At 36.3% G+C, this 27,691-nt stretch overlaps 1 protein-coding gene across 5 annotated transcripts in view; it reads left to right on the forward strand.

Moving 5' to 3' along the window:
• The window catches only part of KIAA1468 (KIAA1468 ortholog), a 79,425-nt gene extending 52,282 nt beyond the window's left edge, over window positions 1–27,143 (forward strand). For 4 of the 5 annotated variants that reach the window (XM_012725923.1, XM_012725924.1, XM_012725925.1 and 1 more), the window contains 10 exons: window positions 1,580–1,659; window positions 3,305–3,411; window positions 4,354–4,453; window positions 8,527–8,609; window positions 9,424–9,487; window positions 10,903–11,041; window positions 14,461–14,577; window positions 18,306–18,394; window positions 20,548–20,618; window positions 25,221–27,143. In XM_012725923.1, coding sequence (XP_012581377.1) covers window positions 1,580–1,659; window positions 3,305–3,411; window positions 4,354–4,453; window positions 8,527–8,609; window positions 9,424–9,487; window positions 10,903–11,041; window positions 14,461–14,577; window positions 18,306–18,394; window positions 20,548–20,618; window positions 25,221–25,341 — 971 coding nt within the window. In that variant the 3' untranslated portion in view covers window positions 25,342–27,143. Of the gene's footprint in view, window positions 1–1,579; window positions 1,660–3,304; window positions 3,412–4,353; window positions 4,454–8,526; window positions 8,610–9,123; window positions 9,207–9,423; window positions 9,488–10,902; window positions 11,042–14,460; window positions 14,578–18,305; window positions 18,395–20,547; window positions 20,619–25,220 lie in introns of all 5 variants that reach the window. The other variant, XM_004683949.2, reaches the window with a different exon arrangement.
• Window positions 27,144–27,691: the final 548 nt, after the last annotated feature.

Here is a 27,691-nt window from a genome sequence, read left to right on the forward strand (position 1 = left end):
TGAAAATTTAAAACAAAAATAATACTATATAACGCAAGAATCATACATGTTTTAAAAATGAAACATAAGAATGTAAAGCAACGCCAGACTTCAGTGGACAGCGTCAGCCCCCATATTGATGGTTCTCACTCATCCATCTTAAGAAGTCTCTGTACTGCAGCACCGTTGGTGCAAGAACCCATTTGTGTGTGACTCATGGTGTCCCTGTGTGCTTTTGCCGATTCTAGTAATAAATTGTGGAGAATGTTAGGAGGACATGTATTGTCCTCTCTTTTCTTTAAAGTTGGTTGATCTTCATTTTGTAGATAATCATAGACCTTCTCTAGCAATTTGATTTGCATGATCTAGAAAAATCCATTTTAGGCTATAGTCTAGAGTACTCTTTTTTGATTTTAAAAACATTGATGATTTTTATTCACACACTTCCTGTGGGCTGTACCTAATAACTTCTTAAAGGGTATATGTTTGGGCCCCCTAAGGTGATACTATCTTTAATGTTGAATTCTGATGATAAATGATTGCAGAAAGGTGAAATAGCATCAGGAGCAGATGGAATTTAAAATTATTATTTAGCTGTGGGTTTTTAGCTGCTATAGAGAGATTATTAACCCACGAATACATAATGTATAGCTGTGTATTTAGTTCATGTTGCTAGCCTGAGATTTACCACTGTACCAGCAGACCCGCATCCCACCAATGTCAATACTCCCCCAAAGAGAAAGTTACTCTTCTCCAGGGAAGAAACAAACAAGCTCAAAATCGAATTGATACGAACATGGAACTTTGCTGAAAATTCTGTAAGGACCATTGGTTAAATGCATCTTTTCAACTCTATGTATCTCAAAAGAACTTAAAATCATGTAAAAACAGAAGAAGATAATAGAGAGATTTGTGTGTGTAGCTTGAAACAATGCCTGATCCGCAATAAATGGGGGCTTGGGTGCTATAAATAGTAGCTGTTGTTTCATTAGGAGCTCAGAAACTTTGCTTTTGAAATCATCTACAGATGCCCCATAAGAAAATCTCCTATTTACTAGAGCATACTCTCGTGTGTAGGATGTTCTCCTGACGTGCTCTTCCCTCTTCCATCATTATAGTCCAGGCTCTGGCTGGCTGAAAACTCCTAGAGAAGGATGTGGAAAGTGGTGGCAGAGTTTGGTCAGCTTAAGAAACTAGGCAGCCGCGTGTCTGGAAGCTGACTGACTAACATGCATGTGGGCACTGGGTGCCGTTACATTTTACAGAGTGATAAAAATGTTTGAAGGCTGGTTTATATAGGCATTTGAGAGACTCTTAAAGCAAACTGATTTCTGATTATGGAAATAGAAATACGTAGCATATCATTTTGGTTACTAACGTGTTTTCTTCTATCAGAAATATTTACGCTAATGGTTCTGTAAAGAAGTATCCTTTAAACAAAACCAATGTATGTGTTTTAACCACAATTTCCAAAGTAATGATCATATTTATTTGTAAACTTTCTGTTGATAATAATCATTGTAAATATAATTTGCATTGTGACTTTTTGCTTTACGCTTCAGAGATACTCAGATTTAAAAAATTGTTTTAATGATTTTAGATTCCTCAGCAGGAAATGGGGTCCTCACTAAAGCTACAGTTCCCATTTATGCAACAGGTGTGCTTACGTGTTATATTCAGGTAAGGAAAAACCTTTATTTCCCACTAAAAGTAATTCTAGTGAGAGGGCTCTCCCTGGTGGCACAACGGATTAAAGCACCACATTATGATGCTCTCCGAAGCCACTGTAGCATGAGTTCGATCCCTCACCGGGGAGCTTATCCACATGGCGCGGCAGACCTCTCCTGACCCAACCGCTGCTCCCCTCAGCAGTGTATGTCAGTACATCTGCTTGTTCTGCTCCCCACTCTGTCTCTGGTGAATCCTCTCACCCACCACACCTCTGGCCTGTACCCCAGTTCTGTCAGCCTAAATAAGTCTCAAAAACAAAAAAAGTACTTCCAGTTAGAAAGATATTATGTCTTTCAGTGTGTACATACATTGAAAATGTTACGCCAAAGGAAAATAGTTGAATAATAAATGAGTCAGATCTTAGCTGAACAGATAAACTTGGAGATGGTGTGCTTCTCATTACTCAGTTCCAAGTACCGTTTGCACTGACTTCACAGTTTGTGTTGCATGTTGGGTTTTTCTTAGGTGGAGAATAAGTGGTACATATTATATTAAATAAGTTAAAAAATGCTTTATATAATACCTTATTTTGTTATCATTTTTAATAAAATACTTTTCAGTAGTAGTTATTTTTTTTTAATTGTCCCTGTATCATAAACTGCCTCAGAACATAAGCACTTACTGTAACCTCTTTAGTTGCTCATGGAGTTTGCCTCACTGTTGACTGCTCAGTTGCTACCTTCACTGATTGATTATCAAAAAGCTCAGCCGGAGTGACTGAGCTTCAGTCACCACATCAGATTCCATCCTAGTGCCTCTCAAGCAGACGAGCCAGACTTACTGCATGCTGCTGCCTCACGTCCTCTCAGGAGTACAACAGCAAAATCTGCTCGGCTGAGGCTTACAGAGAGGTCGGCACAGTCAGCACCTCTTCATTCTGTCAGCAAAGCATGCCCCAGGCCCAGCCCAGATTCCAGAGGGCGTCAGCCAGGAGGAGTGCTTCCTTGTGGTGCACCCATGTAGCAGGCTGCCCCCTCTAATTACTGCTATTTTAAGCAGATAATTCTGTTTATTAAAGCAGACTAGTCATTTTTAAGTGTGAGACCTTCTGACGAGCAAGGTGAAAATACGGACTCAGGATAAAGCGTTTTTAAAAACTAGAGTATGGAATCATAAAGGCATGTGCCCTTTTTCCTGAATTTTCCCCCACTGATACATAAAACATTTCTTTTGACCTTTGAATTCGAAGTATAGCGATTCTTAAATGTTGTACTTTTACTCTAAAACAGATTTGAACAGCTTAACAATACTGGAAGTTTGGTTCTACAGTATGACGTGATATCTGGCAGCAGACATTCTGCCACTGCTAAAGTAGCACAGTATTCGTCCAGAGTTTTCAGTGCCAGTTTCTAAAACTACCCCATGGTCAGGATACACACAGAATTGTGTGTGTAGTTCATTTTAAGCCATCTAACATTAATAGATTGTCCTCTGAACACATGATCGTAGACATGTTTAACAGACACCTTTAAAATGTTCCCCAATTAGGACACTTTCTCCTGAGTTGGTAAGATTTCTAATTATAAATAGGAAATTATGATTTTAATTCTCCTTGATTGCTTGGAAATTCATTACTATCTTTTTTTCCATGTAGGATGAAGACCGAAAACTGTTAGTTGGATTCTTAGAAGACGTAATGACTCTGCTTTCATTATCTCATGCTCCTCTTGATAGCCTGAAGGCCTCATTTGTGGAACTAGGGTAAAAGCAATAGCTTATAATTATAAACTATTTATAATTTTTTAATTATATACAATGTTTTTAAATTGGGTATATACAATAAATACTTCCAGTCTGAAAAGATTGGAGTCTACACCAGATCTCTTGGTTTGAGATATAAGGGCTGTTTTTATTTTGGTTTTTGCTTATTTGTATCTTTTTAATATTTTTACATTAAAAATACATTTTCACAAAATATTAGGAAAGGGGGTGGGGAGAATGTCCTAGGCACAGATAATATGCTTTATTTGAAGCAACTGGAGAAATAAAATCAAGTACAGATTTGAAGAAAATTTCATTTCCCCTAATGAAAAATATCCGCAAAGCTAGCTCATTAATTAGCCTCCTTTTCCCATTCCATTTGATATTCTCATAATTGCGTCATCTGGCTGCCTAAAGTAGTATTAGCTTAGCTTTTCCTGAAAACTCATGCATTTATTATTAATACCAGCTTACTTTCCCCTATAGAGGATCTGAGCTGACCTTATCTGCCTCATTAACAACCATTTGATATACATAGGACATGGGTTATTGTTTCCACAATTTTTGTAGATGCTGAAGCTTATCAAACTACAGAGTTTATAAACTCTGTAGACCCAGAGTTTATCCATCTGACTCCTTTTCTTCTGACAGGTTACTTTTATTATTCTTTTTTTAAATTTTCACTTTTATGTTATTTAAAGAGTTGCATTTTCTGTATTGCCAATGCTCAGAAAGCTACAAGTAAAATTTCCAAGTATCCTAGTAGTCACCTTACAAGGTGACTTCCTTTTTAAAGAATCTTGAATGTAACCTATAACTATCCAGAATAACCCCATATGTTTCGCCAGTGTCATCATTAATAATCCCTTTAAATATACTGCTTTTCAACACACCAGTAAGGCACTGTGGCTTTTTATTTTAACAGTAATTCTTTTCTTTCAGTGCAAATCCCGCCTACCATGAGTTACTGTTAACTGTTTTATGGTATGGTGTCGTCCACACGTCGGCCCTCGTGAGGTGCACTGCTGCTAGAATGTTCGAGGTACGTCAGCAGACGTTGCTGTTGTTTCATGTGTCGCAAGAGGGAAATGGGAATGTTTTTTAAAAAATAAAAAGGCTGTGTATAATATGCCGTGTTGATGTATATGTGATGACATTGACTAGTTGTGTACTGTGTGATGGGGCAGAAACTAGCTTTGACAGGTACTAGAGTGTTCTGTAGCCTTATTGGTTCTGTGGATGTCATTCTATAATCAGGTCCATTTCTCAAATATTGTTTTAAATTTTATCCTCATTTCCAGTCTATGTAAATCTTTCTGTACTTCTCTCTTTACTGAGCTAAATGATTTCTAAAATAAGCTGTACATTATAGGGTATCTTTCAAGTTATAAAATGTAGTTGAATTCATGAGTAGCCTTAGAAAGTTGTTGCTGCAGTTATGGACATACTTGTTTTTATTGATTATTCCGCCTTCACTATTTCCTCATATTTCTTACCCAGAATAGCATACCTATAAGTTAACTTCCCATAGGCTTAAAAGAGAGAGAGATGTTCATATAATTTGACTAAATTTTTTTAAATTGCCACCTATCCAAGTTAGGTATGAAAATTCAAATACCTGTCTTTTATACCCCTCATAGCGATGTCTTTAGCCTGGTATATTTACATATTTTTAACATAATATACATTTTAGAACTTGTACTGGAGCACTGCAATTAGTGTTTCTTACTTCAGTAGAGTCTTGCCATAGAGGCAGATTGTCTGAGTTCAGTATGCATCTCTGCCATTTACAGGCTTCATAAATTACTCGGGCAAGTTTGAACTTATCTATAACTTAGTTTCCTCATTTACAAAATGAAGACGATAAGAAGTATCCATCACAAAGAATTTGACTGATTTTAAGTGAATTAGTACTTGTAAATCCATTAGAACAGTGTCTGACATAGAATAAGAGCGCAATAATGATCAGTGAACATTGTTGGGTTTTTGAAAAATTTATTTCCATATGAAGAATTGGATCATTCAGTTCTTCCTGAATGTCAGAATTTATCCATAATTTGAGATAAATTGCATTTGGAATGAAAGGGTACTGATATGTTTAAAATATATAGCTCCTAAATCTCTTAAATAAATACAGATTTGTGAAATCCAATGAAAATCCCATTATTACCAGAAAGTTCAAAAGTCTCCAGTTACTATATATTTGATTTTAAGAAAACTTTAATCAAGTCTTTGTTAATGGAAATGCCAAATTATAAGTTTGCTTTGATGTCTAGTGCATGATTCACCAGGTGTGAACAATGTTTGGTTATTCAGTGTGCTGAAAAAAGCATTATCATGAAAGAAAAAAATCTTTCTTTTGTCTCCTCACTCTTCCCAACAATGAAAATAAATCATTTTAATGAAGAGCTATTTCTTGAACATGCCTTCTTCATAGGATTTTATTCTATAAAAACTTTAAGATCTACTGCTTTCTCGTAAACTAAAACTGTATTTCTAAAATGTATGTATGAACTAGTGAAACATACCATATAAATGAAAATAACTGAAATACATAGAATGAAGCATCCTCCCTCTTTGTTTGTTTTTGGATGTTTTCTGCCTTATTACTTACGTGTGGCTTTGTTTTTGTCTGATTTCTATGTTTGCTGTTAGTGCTGGTCTGGAAATTGTACCTAATGCTTAAGCAGCTTTCGGTGTTCTCTCAGGTTGATTATGGACTGCAGACTCTAATTTCAGACACTTTCATATTTTTTCAAATTTACTGTGATAAATTTTCATTGAGCATGTCAGTAAAAGGCATCAGTAAGAAGAAAATAAAATCACCTATATTTTCATCACTCTTAGTGTGAACAAAACTATATTTAAGGAACAAGTATGCTTTATTATAAAAAAATTTTTGATACCGATATTTTACAGTTATCTTTACTTCCTCTCAAAATGGTTCGCTCCAAATTATAACATTAAAAAAAAAGCCTTAAAATTTTTTAAATGTAAAGATGAGAGTAAATACTATTGAGAAGAATGTGACATGACATACCAGTAACATGAAATACTTAGTAAAAGTGAACATTAAATCTAGGTCTTAGTTTTCAGTCAGAAACCAATTCAGTTATATTTTAGTCAGTGTTAAATAAGAGGCAGTTTTTTTTTTAAGTAGCAAATTAGTACTGAAATTAATTAGGCTACTTTTATCATGTGACTCCTAGTATGACATAATGAAATTCCCAAAAGATGCAGAAAATAACTTAATGATTTCTTACATCACTCATAAGGCGATAAATCATTAAATCTTTAATATTAGACCATAACTCAGAGAAGGCTATTTTAAGCTTTTTTTTTTTTTAAACAGATGAGTCCATTTTCTTCATTTACTCTTAGTCAAAAGACTAAGAAGTGATCAAGTTCATTTTCTAGTGCTACTTTTTACTGACTCTAAAACTTTGAACAAGCTACTTAATTACTGTTAGGCTAAATTTCTTCATCTGTTAAGTCATAATTATACTTACTTCGTCAGGTTTAAGATCAAATATATATTGCATATAAAGTAACTGTGATCAGTTCTGCATTCTGATTTTCTAATTAATAAAGAAATTAAATTTAAACCCCAGAATAGTAAAAAATTCCCCCCTAGATTGTCCCTTTTTTTTTCTTTAATGCTTTTTCATTGACATAAGAGAGCAGACATTCCAAGATACACTCTACTGATTCAAATCTAAGCTATCTTATTTTTCAAGTGATACAGCGAAAAGTATTTTATTCAGCTATATTTGAACTTATTTGTCTTTTTTCGTTATATCTGATATCTATAATGGTTAAGGATATAACAGAATTTCTTCTGTCATTTTATTCCTGCCTAATATCTAAAATGAGTCAGTTGTTAACTGGTAGTAGATTGTTGTAGTCAAGAACCTTCACTTAAGGTTAGCTCTGTGCTTTGATGTGTTGTAAAGGAGGAATGTGTTACCATATATACTCAGTATTAGGGTTTATTGACAAAAAAAAAATTCTATGACATCATCCATCTTTGATGAACTATTTGTTTTACAAAGGTGAATAGATTGGCTAGCATTTAGAATTCACCTTAATTTACCTTGTGAAAGGCTATCGGACTAGAATGTTGCTGCTCTCTGTTGATCTTAGAAAATTCCATAATTTTATTAAAATCAATACACACTATTCAATATTCTAGTTTTACTCTGCAATTTAGGGTGACTTGCTAGATGAATTGTTTTTATTATTAGGTTAAAAAGCCGTATGCTCCTTACCTTTATTTTTAAACGTGTTAGAACTTTTGTAGAAATGTAAACAAAGAATACTTTTAAATGTTTACAATTTGATTCAGCTCCCAAAATGTTCAATTAAATAACTTATTTTTTTAAATACGTCACAAATCGTATAGCCTTGGAATAGTTATAATGTTAAACCCCTATTTCTTGAGTGCCTGATCTTTGTCAGACACAATATTTAGGTGTAGTATGTGCAAACCAGCAGTATTTTTAGATAGAAAATATCACAAGTGTTCAAATGATTGTGTAATATATAAAAGGCCACACCACTGCAGAGTGGAGACCCAGAGTCTGAACCCAGATCTGATTCCCATGGGGAATACTTTGCAATAGGCTACATTATGGCTACATTATGTCAAAAAAGAAAACTGTAAAAGGCTGGGAGTTTTTCTATGTGGTTTTTAAATTTACTTGCTATAGAACAATCAGAAGCAATGTAGCGGTGTCTGCTGGCCATGTGAGTTGGGTTTAAAAACAGTCCAGTTTGTGCTTGCGGATCATATGTGTCTTCTTTAAAAAAAAGGAAAAAAAAAAAAGGAAAGCTTTCTTTTAAATTGCATATTACTTGAACATGGAAATTACATAGTCTCTTTGACCAAAAGTACAAACTGCCATGGAGTTGATGACGTCCCGCCAGGCTATTTTAGCTTTATTTTCTTCCTCTGCCTTTATAAGCACTCCAGTAGTGATATTTGCTTAGCTTCTAATTTTGGTTTTGCTCTTGTGTTTTCTCTCTTTCTCTCGGTTGTCCCTTTCCTCTTCCCGTGGCTCTGTGTTTGCTCTTTTCCATGCATCACCTGTGACTACCCCTGCGCTGACCAATCAGCTGTTGGTGAAGGGGGTGAATGAAACTCTGGTAGCTCAGAGGGTTGTTCCTGCTCTCATTACCCTCTCCAGTGACCCTGAAATGTAAGTGTTGTCCCTGCCTTTTACCTTCGGCATCCTTTCAAAATCTGCCTGTCAAGAAATAGCCATCAGCTTTTATCTCTATTTTATTTTAAGACAAACATCTTTATCTGTTTAAAATAAGACAGTGAATTCTGCTCACTTGATTTTAAACTTTGGCACGTTCCTATTCATGTGTCTTTTTTTAAGTCAACTTTCACAGTGGAAGCCTAATTGGAAGCTCATGTATAAAAGAAAAATGCTGCAATACGAGTCTTGGAGAAGCATTTCCAAAACTTAAAACATGCTGATGGACTATTTCTTCCAAGCCAAGAAGGGGTGCTCTGCTAATCTCACTAACACATTGTTATCAGTAGGTGTGGGGCAGGAACCAAAGGCTTAACAGTTTTAGTGTCTCCTGTGGGTGACTAAACCGAGAGAGGCCAGTGAGTCTGCCTGCCCATCCTCAGTCACAGCTAACTCAGTTCTCACTCCAGTTTACCAAACCATTTTTTATTGCATGTTGACTGGTTGACAGCTGACTCTTCGAGGCATGAGTGAAGCGTTAGTTGACAAGCGGGTTGCTCCGGCCCTTGTTACCTTGTCCAGTGATCCTGAATTGTGAGTTTCACAGACTGCGGCCTTAAGTTATCCTGTCTGTCTATTTGAGCATTCTTCTTGGTCTGCTTTTTTTTTTTTTTTTTTTTTTTAATTTATTTTGTCATTGCTAGAGGCTAATACAGTGTACTTACCTTATACTTACTTTGATATATATTTTAATCATCAGTTTTTTATCTCTAAAGAAGTTTCAGGTTTTTTTCTTTTTGAATTCTAACAGCTCTGTCAGAATTGCCACGATTCCAGCCTTTGGCACCATTATGGAAACAGTTATTCAAAGAGAGGTAGGACATGATTGCATTTTCTCTTTGTTTATGTGCTACTGGATGTTGGTAACATCTTTCCACACATAGACCCAGGGGTAGGGAGCATCATGCCTTTCATGTATTTCTTGGCTATGGAGTAGAGCAGGAACTCTGTATCTGAGAGTATGGAAGTTTAGCCAAAGTGTAATTTCCCATTCTGAAGCCATGTGTAGTCTTCTCAATTAGAAACGTAAGTATAAGCCAACTGTCAGCTGTTTTAAATCTGAGTATGACAGTTTCAGAACAATCCTTTAAACTAGCTCTGGTTCCGAGGTCATCTGTTGTCAGTAACTTCTGACCAGTGTCTGCAAATTCCCAACTTCCTGTTTGCACAGACTGGAAGACTTTCGCCTCAGTTTCACAAATGAAGGCTGACGGCACCTGTTTGCTTTTGCTTACGGGGTGCCCTTGGACTCAAGCTCTGAGACCTCGGTTGGCTGATCTCCTATCACAGCACACATCACTGTGACAGCCTTCTGCTGTGTCTGCTTTAGGAGATGGCCAAGGTCTCCTCCCAGAAGTATTCTTTGGTTTGTACCAGAGGGTGTGTTTTGATTCTGAAACTATGATTTAACTTCAAGCCTGTTGGGTTCTATCTGTGGCACTAACTGTAAAACACATCTCAAAATTAGTATAAGACTCATTTTTTTAACCAAATTGGACATGTCCTTACACAAATGAAAACCCCTATAAATTGTGGACTTAGTACTGAGTCTCTTATAGACCTTTTGCCAAAAAAGAAGAGTTATTTTGTAGAAGTCCTTTGTCATTTTGGATTTTTTAAGAACAAAAATTAAATATCTTCATTATGGAACGAATCGTCTTCCATTTTTTTCACTTACCTATCTCTCTGGTAAAGCAGCTTTAAAAGCCATCATTCTGCACAGTTTGCAGTCTTGGCTGAATTTCAACATGTTCTTAAGTCCCAAAACAGAAATATCTTTTAGGGAAATGTGAGTAAGATATAAGTCATTAATGACTCATTGCTTTGAGAAGGTGAATAACTGGGTAACTTACACTGAATGTGTTTTTAAGACATAATTTAAGAGGCTTGAGGGAAGACACAAATTATATTCTAAACATAAAATCTTTGTAAACTTATCTCCTTCTCCCTAAATATTGTCATTTCTTTTCTAATGTCCTTAAAGTTTCTCAAGGAATATTTGTATTTAATAAACAAAAAAAGGGAAGAACTAGTAAACATAAGCAAAAATGTGAAATGTTTTCTGAGCCAAAACACTAAATAATAGTTCTTTAATTCCAAGTTTCTGGTGTCATATTGTTATAAATCGTTTGAAACTAGTGCTGCAAACCGTATTTAATGTGTATCTTTCTAACAATTCTACTCAGTTTTTAATTTTCTATAAAATGACTGTACAATATCCAATTTTAAGTTGCTGGAAAGAGTGAAAATGCAGTTGGCTTCTTTCCTGGAGGATCCTCAGTATCAAGACCAGTATTCTTTGCATACAGAGATCATAAAAACATTTGGTAGAGTTGGGCCTAATGCAGAACCAAGGTTCCGAGATGAGTGTAAGTTACATTTTCTACTTTTTCCCCCTAAATTATGATATGGCTTCTCTGAGCATTTGTTATGTGTTAAATAAAGCAGTAGAGCCTTTCTGCACTTCTCTCACATACTCAAGTCGAAAGTGAAACAAGTTAGGTGGTCACTGTGGATGGGCCAGTATTGTTAACACTGGATGGTGATCCAACACTGTAAGACAGAAACAATAACTCATAAGAACAATTTGAAGTTACTTTTATTTCATTCTTAGTAACTGTTGACTGCTAAATACTATGCTAATATAGTAGAGCTTACTACTTAATTCTATTTTTAAGGCAGCTTTGTGTTTTTAGTTATATTTTCTGAGATAATTTTTCCCATTTAGCCATTTTGTTGTGCTCCATCATTTACATCAATTCACAATTCATGCAGCTGCTCCTTGATGATTATCTGCCAGAACCTTTTCTCTGGTTACTGCCTCTTATACTGTGGACCTCAACCTTCATGACAACAATTCTTTAGTGGCATCAAAGCATCAAGTAATTATTATTCCGGAAGCGTGTTTATTATCACTGCTATACTGCTCTGAGGAGCAGTATATGTTTAACAACTTGACGTGCTCTGAGGAGGATCACGAATTTGACTGCTTAGATCAATTTGGTTTGTAGTACCAATTGGACTCCCCCACACATGAGTCATTGAATATCCAGCCTGGGATTTTCTCAGTATTTTTTTTTTTTTTTAGATTTATTTATTTCTGCATACAGAACTGGGGTACAGGCCAGAGGGGCAGAGGCGGCAAGAGGCTTCACCAGAGACAGAGTGGGGAGAACAGGCAGATCCACGAAGTACCCTGCTGAGGGGAGCAGCGGGTGGGTCTGGAGAGGTCTGCCACACCATCTGGTCACCTCCGGGGCAGGCGGGAATCGAACTCATGCAGAAGTGGCTTTAGCTTCTCAGTGCTGTTCTTTAACCCGCTGCGCCACCAGGGAGGGCCAATTTTCTCAGCATTTTTAAGGTCAGAGTCATCAACAAAAAATAAGGCAAGATTTGAACCATGGTGTCCGAGAGGTTTGTTGAGGGCATGAACCCTTACTCACCTGCAGAAACACAATCATGAGATTATTTTACATTGGGTAGGGATAATAGTATTTGTAATTTGAAAAGGGAGAAACAGCATTTCACAATTATTTACCTGAATATATTTGATCATTGAAATAGTCCCACATATTTTAACTCCTTATTTATAGGTAATCCTCTGAGATACTTTGGCCAATTCTGTTAAGCTTATTTTATTCTGAGGCAAGAAAAATAAGCCTTGGCTCCTGGGTTCAGGAATAGGAACGTTTTGGTTGTTCATTTTTTGTTTGTTTGTTTCCTCTCTCTTCTAGCTACTATTCATTTATTTGACTTCCCTTTTGCTCGAAAACTTTACCCTGTGGTATGTCATATCCCACGTTAATTAGATTAATGGTTGAGTTCCCATATCAAAAAGAATGCCACATTGTCATCTCTCTGTATTTTAGGCACTTCCCTTTGGGAGCTTAGAGGAAACAGAGCATGGCTGGGAGAGAGTCTCCCTGAGAGTGGCGTCTTGGATTTATTCCTTCGTTTCTTAGCTACTATAAAACATTGGTTCTTCAGTAGCCTTTCTTCCATCACAGTTCTGAGTTACCACAGGAACTTTTGGTCTTCACTTCCTTCGCAAGGCTCATTTGTCTTACCTGGGTCACCAGGCATTTTTTGTTTTCACCTTTTCACTTTACAGGGCTCTTTAATATGTTAGATCTTACACTGAAGGCTTCATTCACATCGTAGTAAAATCGCATTTTGCATTTCAGATAAACTTCCTTGTTTCATATTTGAGTCCATTTACAAAAAGAGACGACAAGATTACCTTTATTTTGGCTATTGCTCTGCCCCAACATATTTTTTTAAGTTACTTTCATCTATTTTATAAAGCTTCCTGTTAACTTATCTTCATTTTATTTTCAGTTTTGAACCTTTACCCAATATGTCCTTAAGAAAAGTAGCCTTATGTTTAATATTTGCTATTTTCTTTGCCCCCAAAAAATCCATTTACAGTTGTGCCTGTCTAGGTGACTCGCAGACCTCCTAGTCTCTGCTGTCCTCCTAGTGTTAACTATTTCTCTCCATTTGAGAAGCTACTGATTAAGAAATATTTAATCTTGAATTCTGCAGTGAGTTCTTATCTTCTGAGATTTAAGAAGATCCTTAATGGTAGCCTTTATCTGACATTAGCCCAGAGTTTAAATTAACTTCTATAGATTTGTTTTCTAGTAAGCAATTTTGTTTACTTTCTGAGAGAGAAATATTTATATAGGAGACCAGAGAAGAAGTAGAAGTAAAGAGGCTATGCGAGAGTAGATTCAGAAGATAACATTTCAAACGATTTGAGCAGAAATGAATTTAGAGTATCTCTGAAAGGCCAATTTGGAGTCACCATTTTGTTGAAGCCAGCCTTGTGCATGCCAATTAGCAAATTGGAGTTCAGTTTCTTTGTCAGGAAATCAATGAGTACTTGAACTTTTGTCTCCTATTTTTTTCGACAACTCTAAGAATATTGATTTTGATAAGTCAAAAAGTCCCCTACAAATGGCCATTGTTACTCAAAGTTTTGTGGATTTTTTTTTTACCATTTATTATAGTAAGGATAAAAGTTGTGATGATAGTAATGCGTCAGTGAATTGAGGAAGTACGCATTTTTGTGGGAGGGGATTGTGACTTTGACATGCACAAACTCAATGTGAACATGAGAGAGGTCACCACCATTCATCAGCAGTATTTGCTTATGAATTGTGTTTGGGTTCCCCAACCAAGAAGAGACTAGAAAGTTGCCAGTGATAAAACGTTGATCATCACTGGCCCTGGAGCCATTTCACCAGTGAACCCTTGTTTTAATGGGAAATGGTATTTAGAAAACATAATATTTGGGCCAAAGGGGTGCACCATACTGCTAAATTAATTGGTTACTATTTCTTGAGCTGTTGTTTTTATTTTAATACTTGTTTGTCTACATTTTTGAAATTTTACATTGGTCTTCAAGATAGAACATTCATTCTGTTGAGTGACTTGAAAACTCAGCCCCATGTGATTTTTGACATTTGTCCTTGCTAAGAATTTGACAAATAAAGCTAACCCTACTTTTATGAAGGAGAGGCAATTTGTTGTAGGTACACCACATTGTTGAACAGCAATACTTAGATCTGATTTTCATAAAGAAACATGTTTGTGAAAAGTAATTTTTTTACATTTGTTTATTTGGTTTTCATTTTTGAGATTGGGAAATCGAATACAATAAGGCCAAATGACTTGTATATGTTATAAATAAAAGTGATAGATTTTTTAAATGAGTGAGTATTGTAAGTATTGTGGATGTGCATGTTTTAGATAAAAATGTAGCACTTTGTTTTTCTTTTTTCAGTTGTCATACCACATTTGCATAAGCTAGCCTTGGTGAACAACTTACAAATTGTGGATTCTAAGAGACTGGATATTGCTACCCATCTTTTTGAAGCCTACAGTGCACTTTCCTGTTGTTGTATCCTTGATGCTTTGTTGTATATCTGCATTTATAGATAACCACTTTTACAGTGAAGCTTGATTCTGAGCAGAATTCCTTCCCTTCAACTTATACAAGAATTGTAGGAAATCCAAAATTGGATTTGATTTCCCCCATTCTTATTCTAATCATTTCATAATTTGAAAAGATAATTTTAAGTCCTGTGCTTTTATAGTTTTGAAAACATTGACTAAGTGCTGATCTGAGTTAGCTCACTCTATAACTCTATAACAAGAATTATAGCAGAGGGCTATAATTATAGCTGAAAGCTAAAATTATAACATGAATTATAGCTGAGACTATTGATAATCCAAAATATTAGAGTTTGGGTTTTTATATAAATCTTTAGCCATCTATATCCAGTGGGATACTAGGAATATCTCTCAGGTAGACATCACTCCATGACAATGTATACAACCGTATGGCTAATCATCTCTAGGAAAATGAGAGACCATCCCATCTACTCCAGATTGGCCACTGCATTTTATAGGTGATTAACTAAAGCTTAAAGATGTTAGTGGCTTCAGTTCTTTCATAGTTCAAAGTGAAACTGTGCCTAGAGCAATGAACTTTAGCTGTGCTGTTTAGGTGTTCTCTTTACTATAGTCATGAAATAAAACTAAGGAAGAAGTATAGATGAGCAGTGTGAACTCCACCGTCCAGCCTCTTTCATTAACAGGCAGGCAAGTTCAAGAAAAGGGAAACAAAAGACTGATAAAGGAGTAAAAGACTTAAATAGACTCCTTAAAAAGAGCTATAAAAGTACATGCTAGGCAGAATAACCAGAGGTTTGTGATCATGACAGAAAAAAATGACAGTAGAGACAGGTTTCGAGTGAGCCCTATGAGAAAACAGAGGACAGAGATTTCAGGATTATCCTTTATAGTGTTAGTATTTCCACATTGTTATATGCCAGGTTGAAGTAATAACAAAGTAAACAGGAAATTTTAGATAAAATGAGAATGTTCCAAAACAACACTTATTGGCACTGGAGTCTTGACTGGAATATAGCAATGGGAGGTATTTTAAAGATTATTTTATTAATTCATACAAGAACTGGGGTCTAGGCCAAAAGTGCATGGGTCGGGGGTGGACAGGACTCACCAGAGACAGAGTAGGGAGCAGAGCGGGTGGGTCTTACTGAAGTGCTTAGCTGTGGGAAGACACAAGAGATCTGCTCTGCCACGTGGGTCAGCTCCCGGGCCTGGGGCTGAACTCACGCAATGGTGGCTGCTGATTGCTTCGTCGTGCTGACTTTATGCTCTGTGCCACTGGGAAGGTTGTTTTTTTTTTTTTTCCGAATAATCAAATAGAGAAAGTAAAAACATAAAGCTGTCTGCTAAGGAGACACTTGTGTTCTTGGAAATGTTAAGCCTTGAAGTTGGATACATGACTAAACATTTTATTTTGGGACTCTATTAAAAATTACTATTTATGTGGGTGATATAATCTATGTTTTTTATAATAAAGATTATAAAGTGGGCAGAGATGTTGATAATTTTGTGATTCAACTATTTGTATATCTTCTGTAAGTTTAATTCCTCTAAAAGCAGAACTTAGTATCATTCCTGATTTATCTTGTTGGCATTTAAAACTAAGAGAAAATAGAGGAAGCAAAAAAGAGGAAGTGACATTCTGAATTAGCAGGGAAGAACTCTTTAGTAAAGGAGAAGTGACAAGACCTTTACAAGAAAGTACTAAGGGCATGTCAGAGCTTGCATTTCAAAGAAAGAAAATATTGGTATGTTTTTACCTGTCCCCTAAATTTTGTGAAAATGTTGTTATAAAACTTACGTGAAAGCTCTTATATAATCTTATATAACAAAGAGTTTCTAAAGGACTATGCCTCCGGAAAATCAAAAGATCAAACATTTTGTAATTTCTGTAAAACCAAAATGTTTAATTGGGCAAGGCAGTTATTTATAAAGCACATAAAAGTCTGTATAAAAGAAACATTCGATACTATTGTGTGTTCAGACAGACATAGGATATTACTAGAAAAAAATGTAATAAAAAGTCTACATAAATACAGTTAAGGGAAAGAACCATCTTCATAGACACTTTTCAGGTCCTGGAAGTGAAGGTTCTACATCAGGGAGAGCTTATCAGTAGGGTGATGTAGCCAATGGTAAAATCAGGTTATCCAAATCTGTTTGCTGTTCTGCTGCGTTCTAAGCTGTTCTGCTAGAACACAAGACGATTCCTCATTAGAAGTACTTAACCTGGAGGAAAGATGGTTTGGGAATGAAAAGGTGATTCTGAAATTATTTTAAAAACTTTTCTCTTAATGAAATCATGAATGTTCTGATACTGTTAGAAGCGTGTGGCTGTCATCACAGAGATGACTCATCATATCAGGTAGGACTAGATCACCTCTAAGTTTCCAACCCTTCAGAAAGAGTAAGTGATTCACTTTGCAAGAGTTAGGCTCAAACAGTGAATAGAAAAAGAGGAGGGTGACTCTTCTTACTTCCAGAAAATGGTATCAGTTTCTCAATACATGCCTATATATTTCAAGGTCAGACTCAACTGGTGAAATCTCACAGTTGTATCTTGGAGTTCTCCCCCATATCTAGAAAACAAGAGTACCTAACCATCAGGTGGTGGTCCTCTCAGCCTGTGAGGATTTGGTTCAACCAGAGGATACCTGTATTTTTAATAACTGCCATATTTATGTCATTTATAATAGGAACCTAGTAGACAATTTTTTACTTATAATTATATTTGCAGGGCAATATCACAGGCAATATTATTATTATTTTTTAAAATAATTAAGGTTATTTTTTTACTCAGTGAAATTCATTATAATTTTGTCCCAAAACTAATTAAGTCTTCTTTACAAGAGAAACTCACTTACTAGCAATGTAATGCCATATAATAACAACAATAAGGGAAGAATATATCGGAAATAACATGAATAAACAAGGTGAATTGTTTTCTTGAGAAATTCATCTGCTTTCCTGATTACATTGATTGTCAAGGTGATCAACTAATACTCAGAGACAACCAGAAAATATAAGTGATACTAAACTTGTTATAATAAAAGCTCTTACCCCTTCTATTAGGACAAATAGTAGGCCAGTTTGATGGAAAGGTTAAAGCAAGAAACCAGGAAAAAGGTATCTATCTAAGGTAACTTATTTTAAAAATGCATAAATATTTTCTTTTACCAGTCTTTTAATTACAAGGCATTTCTTTTGTGATTAATTGATTTAGCGTTAAACATCAACTTTCTAGGGTACACTGCATCTATAATACAATTGTCTCATTTTCAATTTAAGTTTCTTTAAAGAAAAGCATACTTTCCGCAGTTGGCCTTTATCAGTTTTTTCTAAAACTTTCAAATTAGTTGTCATGAAAACATTGTTTTTCATATGCCACGCTCCATTTAAACATCTAATTAAATTACATTTATTAATGTTCACACTCATTATTTCGTGTTTACAGAATATGTGATTACATTATATGATATTACAACAATGAATACCACTGAAAAGAGATTTGTAGGAATAAACACATCTGTCTCTTGACAAGTGTCGGATTCAACAAATGAGAATCCAGGTGAAGGAAGCCTGTTTGTTCCACGCAATCAGAAGCCATACACAGCATTTAAGAGAACTCTTCTTTTATAGCTTCCTATTATTCTGTTGGATATATATTGATAGTTGACGTTTTGGTTTTAATTTCCTTAACTATTTTGCATCCAGTCATTTCAGAGGATTTAATGGTTAACCACTTTTTACCTGGTCTCAGATGTTTACGGACTGACATGGAACATCTTTCTCCAGAACATGAGGTGAGCTGCTGGGATGCCAGGCCATTGCGATTGTCAGTGTGTATTCGTGTGTCCGAATATCTCCGCTGCTACCCGGAATAGCAATGACATGCTTTCCTCCACTAGATGTAATTAGAATTTAGTAAGATGATGTGCATGAGTATTTTTTTAATCTGTAAAATGCTATATACAGTATTATCTCTGACCATCAACTCTCTTAGAAACAAAGTTCCTACTTTCTTCTCTTCCTCACAATTTGTTCTGTTTGTCTTCCTGTTTCCTCCAAAGTCCTACTTACCACTTATTTCCTATTTTATATGACTAACCTGTTTTGCTACCAGCTTTTTGTTGACCTATTATTGTGTTTAACTCTTCCATGGAACTTAAATGGAACGAAAACAACAACTTTATATATATAGATATAGATATAAATGAATAATTTGTGAATGGAAACAAGTTTATAAGTCTGAATGAACTTGAGTGCTTAAAAATGACCAATACAGGGTCTTCCCTGGTGGCACAATGAGTTGGGACATAGCACTGCAAGCTGGCTGCAGTTGCAGCCACTTCAGTGAAGTTCAATCCCTGCCCCAGGTGATCCACATGGGGTGGCAGACGGCTCCTGACCCGCCTGCTGCTTCCCTCAGCAGTGTACCCAGTCGATCTGCCTGAAAACAACAACTTTTATTCCTCCCCTGTATCTTTTCCTTCTGGGAGTCTCCGCTCACTCTCGGAACTTCCACACTGTGTTGGCACATCCCAGGCACAAACCTTGCCTTCACCCCGTGGACTGCTCTCTCCACAATCCTGGTGACCACAGTGAGAACACACTTCAGACCCGAGAGGACTGTGCCCTTTTTATCCATATCCTTGTCAGCATGGTGTCCTTAGACTTTTTAATTTGGTGAATATAAAAGGATATATCACTACAATTTTTCATTTGCATTTTCCTGTTTCTTACTGAACTTGAACATCCTTTGTTATTGACTAGTTATGTTCTTCAATCTAAGGCTGTTAAGGATTTTAGTCTCTCATTTGGATTCTTCTCTGACCTCTTAGAAGTTTGTTATGCATCTGAAATACTAATATCTTGTCAATTTTGTGTTGTATGAATATCTTTTTCTAATAGGTGGTAAGTCTTTTCATATCTTTGGCATCTTTGAATATTAAAGTTCTAAATTTTTGGCAGCAAAATAGATTGATCACTTCCCAGAATATTTCTTACACATTCTTCTAAAATGTTCAGTAAAGTTTTTTATCCTTCTAGAATTGATTTTATGCAAGATGTGAGGGAGTGCTACAATGACACTTTGTCCTAGTGGATAACCAGTTGTCCTGTTACTGTTTATTGAACAGTTCGTGTTGTCTGTACGAATGGCTACACCGTCTCTGCCATACATGGAGTTTCCGTGTGTATAGATGTCCGTTGCTAGGGAACATTCTCTACTTGTCTCTTCGTCAAATACTGTCACAGTGACACTCTGTCTTCATGACAGCTGTCCTGAAATCTAGTATGGTCAAGTCCAGCACTCCCATTTTTTAGAACCACTCGTGTCCCTTAGCTTTTTCATGTAATTTTTAGTATTGTTTTATCAAGGTCCAAGAAAAGGTTTATTCATATGCTGATTAAGATGAAATTGTTCCTGTAAATTTATTTGGGGAAGCATTATCATAACTTAGATTGCGTGCTACATCCTCCATTTATTTAGATGTCTTGTATCTCCATAATGTGTGACACCTTTTATCTGAGTGTTACACTGCTGTCTTTTTTATTTTTAGGGTTATTTAATTTTTACCCCTTCTTTGTGCTGTATAGAAATAATATAACTTGTATTTTAAACTTATGTATTTTGATAGGGATGTTTAATTTTATTAAAATCTTTTCCAGGACTAAATATTTAACTGTTTTCTGATTCATTGATTTTTATCTTCATCTTTACTTCCTCTGTTCACTTTACATTTGATTCTTGTTTTATATCTCCTAACTTCTTTCCTGGAAAAATATATCTGTTCCCCATGGTATATGTACAGGTCTAATGTATAGATATATATAAACTTTAAAATTAGATGGTGGAGGAAGAAGCTATGGGAGAAGAGGAAAGTTTAAAACTTTCGATGAAGCCATAGCATTGCACAATGTAAACTATATTTCACTAAGGCTTTTTTTTAATCAGGTTATTTTAAGTTCCATGATAAAAGAATGTGAACAAAAAGTAGAGAACAAGACTGTCCAAGAGCCTCAAGGGTAAGATATTAATTCTTTTCGTAAGATATTAATTCATGTTGACCTTAATTTCTCTATCTGCATTTTCTGTCAATACACATGGTATTTTATTTTGTAGTCATTTATCTGAAAGACAAGGAAATGATGTAAATTAAGGGCTTTCAAATGCTCATCTATAAACCATATGTCTCAGAATTATGGGGCGAATTTAAATTGTAGATCCCTGCCCCATGCTGTGGTGTCTCAGTGCTCTGATTCAGCTTTGGGATCTGCCTGTGTACGAGCTTCCAAAAGATTCTCAGATGTAGTTGGATTTTGGGATCACTGGCTAAAATCATTTCTTAGAAGTTTGTGGCAAGACTTGTAAGATATAATTTCATTCATTGTATAAAGGATTGTAAATGTTCTGAATGTTCTAGTCACATGCTTCCAACCAAACTAATTGGAATTCAGAGACTCAGTGGGATGAGAATACAAGCAGGTGCCTGAGAGTAAAGTTTGGCCTTCAGGAAAGGAAGTCATTGACTGTGTGCTCGTAACTCTTGCAGAAGTAACCCTAAGCAGTTCATCTTCAGTGAACTGTTGGGCAGAAAAGTGCAAAGGTGTCTCCTTTGTAAAGGTTACTACCAGGAATAATGTTTCAACCTGCCAAGTTAGGTCCATAGCCACACCCCAAGTCCTGCACACCCCGCCCTCCACCCCAGTACACACACGCACCTACGCTGTGTCTGTCTTACTCTGTAGCAGGGCCCTTGCTTATATTAGCTGCAGGAGCTCCGCGCCCTTTAACCCCTGAAATGCAAAACAGTAAAAGCTCTTGGATAGATTTCTATTCGGAACATAAAATCCATGAAATATGCACCAAACATTTATTTGTCCATGAATGTTACGAGTATATTGGGACATTATTTGTTTAAAACGTGATAAATTTTGTGGAAAAAAAATAAGAAAAAGTATGGAAGATACATGCTAAAAGGAATTTCATGAATTAGCATTCAGGAATTTAAAGAGAAAAATGTTCTTTTCACTTCCCAAGATTGCTTCAGTTACATGACCTTCCTTTAAAAAAAAAAAAAACTTTGTTTTTCATAATCATTTTTCCTGTGTTATTCAAATCTCTATTGTGATTGGTTTTTTTAATCTTTTATTTTAGAGAAATTCAAATAAATACAAAAGAGATAGCATAGTGAATTGCCACGTGGCGTACACTTGTCACTTAGTTTCAACAATTTTCAGTTCATAGTCAGCAAGTCTGTGCATACCCATATTCTGGTATGTATCTCCAAAAGATAATATCCTCCCTAATACCATCAGTTATCTGGCCTATATTCAAATTTCTATTGTTTCATGAATGTCATTAGTGCTTTGCTGGGTTTTTGCCTGATAATGTGTTTCTTTGAGTCAGGATCCAAATTCCCCTGTACTGAAAGTGGTCGATAGGTCTCTCAAGTCTCTTTTCAGACCTCGGCTCTTTTTCTCTTTTTTTCCCCAGACAGTTGTCTTGTTGAAGAGACTGAGACATTTGCCCTACAGAGATTCTCACCGCCAGATTTTCTTTTTTGCATTTTCCTGTGTCGTCTGCCATGCTTCTTTGTATTTCCCATACATTGGTACTTGATTCTTGATCAAGAGATCAAATCTATTCAGGGCATGTCTCTGGCAAGTTTGCTTTATGGGAGAGCTATGTCATTATGAGGCAGATGACATCTGCTCTTTTTGGGGTTGGGGGGCGGCGTGCAGGGGGGGAATGTCAACTTCTGTTAATGACCAGTACTTAAATCTACTAATTCCTTAGTTGTTTAAAAATGTATCACTCTAATTTTAACTTTCCTTCTCCATTTGTGAGCTACAATACTTAAGTAAAGAAACATTCCCCTTTATGTACTGTTGTTACCCAGTGAAATAGTGTTTGTAGTAAGGGCAAGATAAATGTTCTTAACTTACCGTTTTTCAGAAAAAATGACATCCTCTAATGGTGACCAATTAGGTACTTTTGGTTTTTGTTTTTTTAGGAATCATTATAAATCTGTGTATTTAAACATAGTTGATGTCATTTAATTCATTGTACATACTGTCTTTTTGACATTAATTTGCAAGCTGGAATGGTGTGGAAAGAGAAAATATTCTGGGACAGAAATAGTTTACAAGGAGTTAGGCCAGATGTAAGAGGTTCTGCGATTCAGAAACAACACTAAATGACAACTGGCAGTAGGAGCTGTAAACGAAAGAGCTGAGATTTCCTTGAAAACTTGCAGTAAAAGATGCTACTCAGCTGCCCATTTCATTTTTAATAGCTCTAGTTTTTTAAAAAATTTCTCTCATATCCTGTTAAGCTCTTCCTTCCTAAAAATATCTCCCTAAAATAGGTTCTCATCATTGGAAGGAGCAGAGCGTTATAGAGCCTTTTGTAAAACTGATCAAAATATATAAACTGTCTCTTTAGGAAAAAGTGTTACAATGCAATGTTTCTTTATGTGAAAGCCTTGTCAAATAGTTATTTGCTCTTTGTACCCCACATAGAAAGAGAATAACTGGGGTTGGTTAGACTAAGGCACCTGCACTTGTAAAAAGTTTCCCAGGAAGTGATGATATGTACCAGTATGGCAACAGAGAAATATAATGCTCTGCAGGTCTATATTACATACCTAATTTTTCACAGGTTACATTAGGTCTATCATTGCTTAGGTCTCCTAAAGCTTCTCCAGGTGAATCATCCCAGACTTCTTAACATTATTATGGCCCTCTAGAATATCATTAGAACTTGATACTATCTCATATATCCTGTTTTTCTGCATGCAAATTATTACACTTAATCTTTTGACTTACTCTCATTTTCTGCAGAAAAATAAAATGTAAACTCAGTGTTATGGAAAAGCATTCTTGAACTGGGAATTGAAAGATGGCCAGACACTCTAGAAAGGGATAGGTTAAGTTGAAAATGACTTCAACAATTCGATTGGGCAAACCTTACTTTCAGGGGGTTTAGAAGTTGAGCAGTGATGGTTGGTACGCACAAACACACACACACAATTGCTGTTTCTTGAATGCCAAGCACATTTTATCTCATGGGTAGTGAGTGATGGCTCAAGATTTTTGAGAAGGCACGTAATAGAGACATGATTATTACAGAAGTTACTCTGGAAATGCATGGAGACCAGCTCTAAGATTGTTGAGATAATTCAGTTATAAAGTATTGGCAATGAAAATTAAAATAAACAGCAAGAGAGAAGAAATTTCAGAAAGTCACAGAATTTAATGGTTGTTTTGAAATAGAAAGAGAAAGGTCCATTGTAGTCACTGTTGTCAAGAAAGGAAACTAGAACTGCTGATAAAGAATGAAAGTTGGGAGTTATTTCTAAAGTCTGAGTGTTGGAAGCTCAAGAGCACTGGGTTAGCTATAGCATACAGTAGCAGCATGGGACTGGCCTTCAGGAGAAGGTGTGATTCATCAGATACTTTAGATCATCCTTCTGGTGATGAAACTTGAAACTTTGAGAGTAAGTCTGGTAGTTGAAGAACTGAAAACCAAATCCTGAAACTTGCGAAAGGTTTTTTAGGGAAGAGGAAAAAGCAGCAGGAGAGGAATAGTCAGACCCAGGAAGAGGAGACCAGGCTGGTGCCCTGGCTGAGCAACAGTTGGAAGAAGATGCTCAAGTTAGATCCCCGCGGTCAGGGGTGGACCGGGGGAATCCGCAGTGCACCCTGGTGGGGCGACGCAGAAGCAGAAGTGCTTGGTGGCCTTGCACGCGTCCCGCGGTGTTCGGCAGACATCTGTCGTGGTCTAACCTTTTCTGTTTCTTTGTCCCCACGATATTTGGCATTGGTGATTAAAACATGCATTCCACAAGTGAGGGAGGAAGCTGAGATAGAATTAGCCGAGGCATCTCAGCCAGAGCTGTAGTGTCACTCAGCTGGGTCCCTGAGACTTGAAGGCACAATTGTTGGATCCCTGAGGTGGGTGTGTGTGTGTGGGGGGGGTATATCAGCACCCTTTTCAGCAGTCTGAGAAAGCAGCAACCTGTGGTGGTCATTTTGCTTACTCCCTACACAGGAGTTTGCTCAAAAAAAATCCAAGAAGAAATGGATGTGACGCTGTTGATTAAGGCTTATCCAACTGGCAATTAGAACTTGCCCTCTCCCCATGTAAAAGAATGCGGAAAGGCTTGGGGGTTATCAGCAGAGCAGTTAAGACAAATTTCATAGATGAAGTGATGCTGATAAGAGCAACTGCTCACACTTGGAGCTGGCTGTGAACCCAGTACTGCTGATAAGCCCTTTTTACTTGCTTAGTCCTCCCTAGCCCTATGAGATGGAGTGATAAAGTCATCTCCACTTACAGATGAGACAGTAAATGACTGGCTAGAGGTTGCACAGCTGGTAAGTGACGGAGCCACGATTCAGGCTTGGCCCAGGCTTGCTTATCACTCCACTGTCCTGTTCTCCTAATGGAAAGCACAAGTGTGAAAACCCCCAGCTTAGTATGGTACCCAAAAGCTGCGCATAAATACCAGCTTCTCTTTTGTGGTACTGGTTCAGAATGTATTTATTAGCATGATGCCACTACCAAAGTGGAAAAACGGCTATTTCAGTTGCGTGACGTGCATTTCAAAACTTCTTTCCTAGCTCAATGTCGATCGCTGCAAGCTTAGTGAGTGAAGATACAAAGACCAAGTTTTTGAACAAAATGGGCCAGTTGACAACGTCAGGTGCCATGCTGGCCAACGTGTTTCAGAGAAAGAAGTGAAAGCAGGACCATGCCCCCACAGACACTAAGATGGACCTCAAGCAGACTGGCTCCTTGTACTTGAAGTACTTTTTTATTTCTTTGTTGTATGTTTTTGCATTATGATTTTCTCCTAACCTCCAAAGATATTTGCACTGCTTTTGATTATTGCTGTATATCTGTTTATTTTGGAGTTTTAACTGTGGTGATAAGAAACTGAGTTGATAGTCTGTATCAAGTCCCTCTTCTATGTTCTTGTCTTTCAGAATAATTTTATATATATACATATATATATAGTGATGAGTTGTGGTTTTTTTTTTTTTTTTTAATTTTTGGATGGGATACAGCAACTATCTGTATTATACACTAAGCTATTACAATGGTACTTAAAATAATGTAAATTTGAAGTCATTGTTATAAAGTAATAAAAGTGGAGATTACTTAAGTATTTAAATTATGACAAATAATGCAGACTTTTTATTGTTTCTTAACTGACTAGAAAGAGCCACCAGCATTACTCTGTGCCTTTTGGACTTCAGTTCGTGTCTGTAGGAACTGCGTGCATTCCATTCACACAGTATTGACGATGCTGTGGTGAATTTGAATACAAACCCTACAGTAAGTAGATAGTAGTGAAACTTTTGACATTTCAGAGCTGTCATGAATATTCTTTAAGTGCTATTTCAATCTCCCCAGCACTTCCATGTATATAATGGATTTACCTGAGGAAAGATGGCACATTAGCATGGGGAGTGAATTTAACAAGCTGGCATGTAGTAGAATTAAAATACTCAAAAATGAGTGTAAGAAGAGCTCATAATTCCAAAACGTTTTGCCCACGTTGTAATACAGAATAAAATACGGTTTGAACCTGAAATTTCACCCTTATTGACATCAAATAATTTATGTGAGGAATTTTCTAATGATTTTGATTTTAGAGATTACCTTGTCATTCCTTGAGTTAGAGAGAAGTACCAAAAAGTTAAGAACATCTAGGGACCGCTTTTTACCCTCTAAGCTGAAGGTGACATCGGCTGAGCCATTGGTTAGTTTATCACTTGTCGCTTAAAGACTGTTCTTGTGTCCGATACATATGACATGGGGTCCTGAGTCCAGGTGCAGTTCCAGTGGAATTTGACAGTTGTCTTTACACTAATGCAGCTTGAAGTAGGAAGAGAACGGTGATAGATGTAGAAGGGGGTGATTGGTTTGGGGGTTAATGTGAGGCCTTTTTTAAAAAAAATGAATATTTTGGATAAAGAGTTCTTGTTTGAGCACAGTTGATACACTTAAATGATTCTCATGTTTGCTGTATAAACTGGTTAGTACACTGGGAACATAGCTGGATTACATTCTCTTCCTGGGAAGCTAGCTCACTACACGTCCTATCTTATAAAAAAAATTGCCATGAGCAATGCCATTTGAAAGTTTATTCAGAAATTTATTTCAGAAATAATTAGCTAATTGATCTTTCTGGAAACTGTTGGATTCTAGGCATTCTTGAGAAATTGAAAGTGGCTACCTTTCATGTCAAAAATGTTGATCTATTATAAATAAAATGTTTTTCCATACTTGTTTTGGTTTTGACTTTGCACATTTATTTTCCTTTGCAAACAATATATCCTATATCCAAATAAAAGGAAATGAGAAGGCATGTATTCATTACAATGTACTGTTAGGCCCCGCTGGTGACACAGGGGTTAAAGTCTCATCGTTGTTAAGCCAGCCACTGGGCCAAGGGTTCGCTCCCCAGCCCGGGAGATGACCCACATGGCACAGCAGACCTTTCCTGTCTCATCCACTGCTCCCCTCAGCAGTGGGTTTCAGTAGATCTGCCTGTTCTGCTCCCTGCTCTGTGAATCCTCTCTTCACAACCACACCTCTGGCCTACACCTCAGTTCTTGTATGCATAAATCAAATAATAAATCTTTTAAAAGTACTACTATCTTATTTTAGGAATCTAATCTGTATAAATTGCCTCTTGTAATTTACTTCCTTTAAAAAACAGGTTATGGCCTTCTAAATTTAATATATTTCAGAGATGAAGGTGACATCGGCTGAGCCATTGGTTAGTTTATCACTTGTCGTTTAAAGTCACTGACTAAGGCTAATGCTTTGAACTGCAGTAGAATAAGTATGTTTGTTTCCAGGTAAATGACTGTAATGTATTTTTATTGTGATATTTTTTATTAATTTGTGAATTTATCTAAATGCTAATAATGTTTAAAAGGCAACTAGCAAAATATACACTATATTTCAAATGAATTTTCCTTGTGCTATTACATATCTTAATGGCAGTGAAACTTCAAATTTTATTTTCTCATTGATTTTTATAATAAAATATGAATTCTTTTAAAACAAGACAGACACT

The sequence above is a fragment of the Condylura cristata genome, unplaced genomic scaffold (assembly GCF_000260355.1).
Source record: "Condylura cristata isolate star-nosed mole 26May11 unplaced genomic scaffold, ConCri1.0 scaffold00016, whole genome shotgun sequence".
In the NCBI taxonomy this organism is placed as follows: Eukaryota; Metazoa; Chordata; class Mammalia; order Eulipotyphla; family Talpidae; genus Condylura; species Condylura cristata.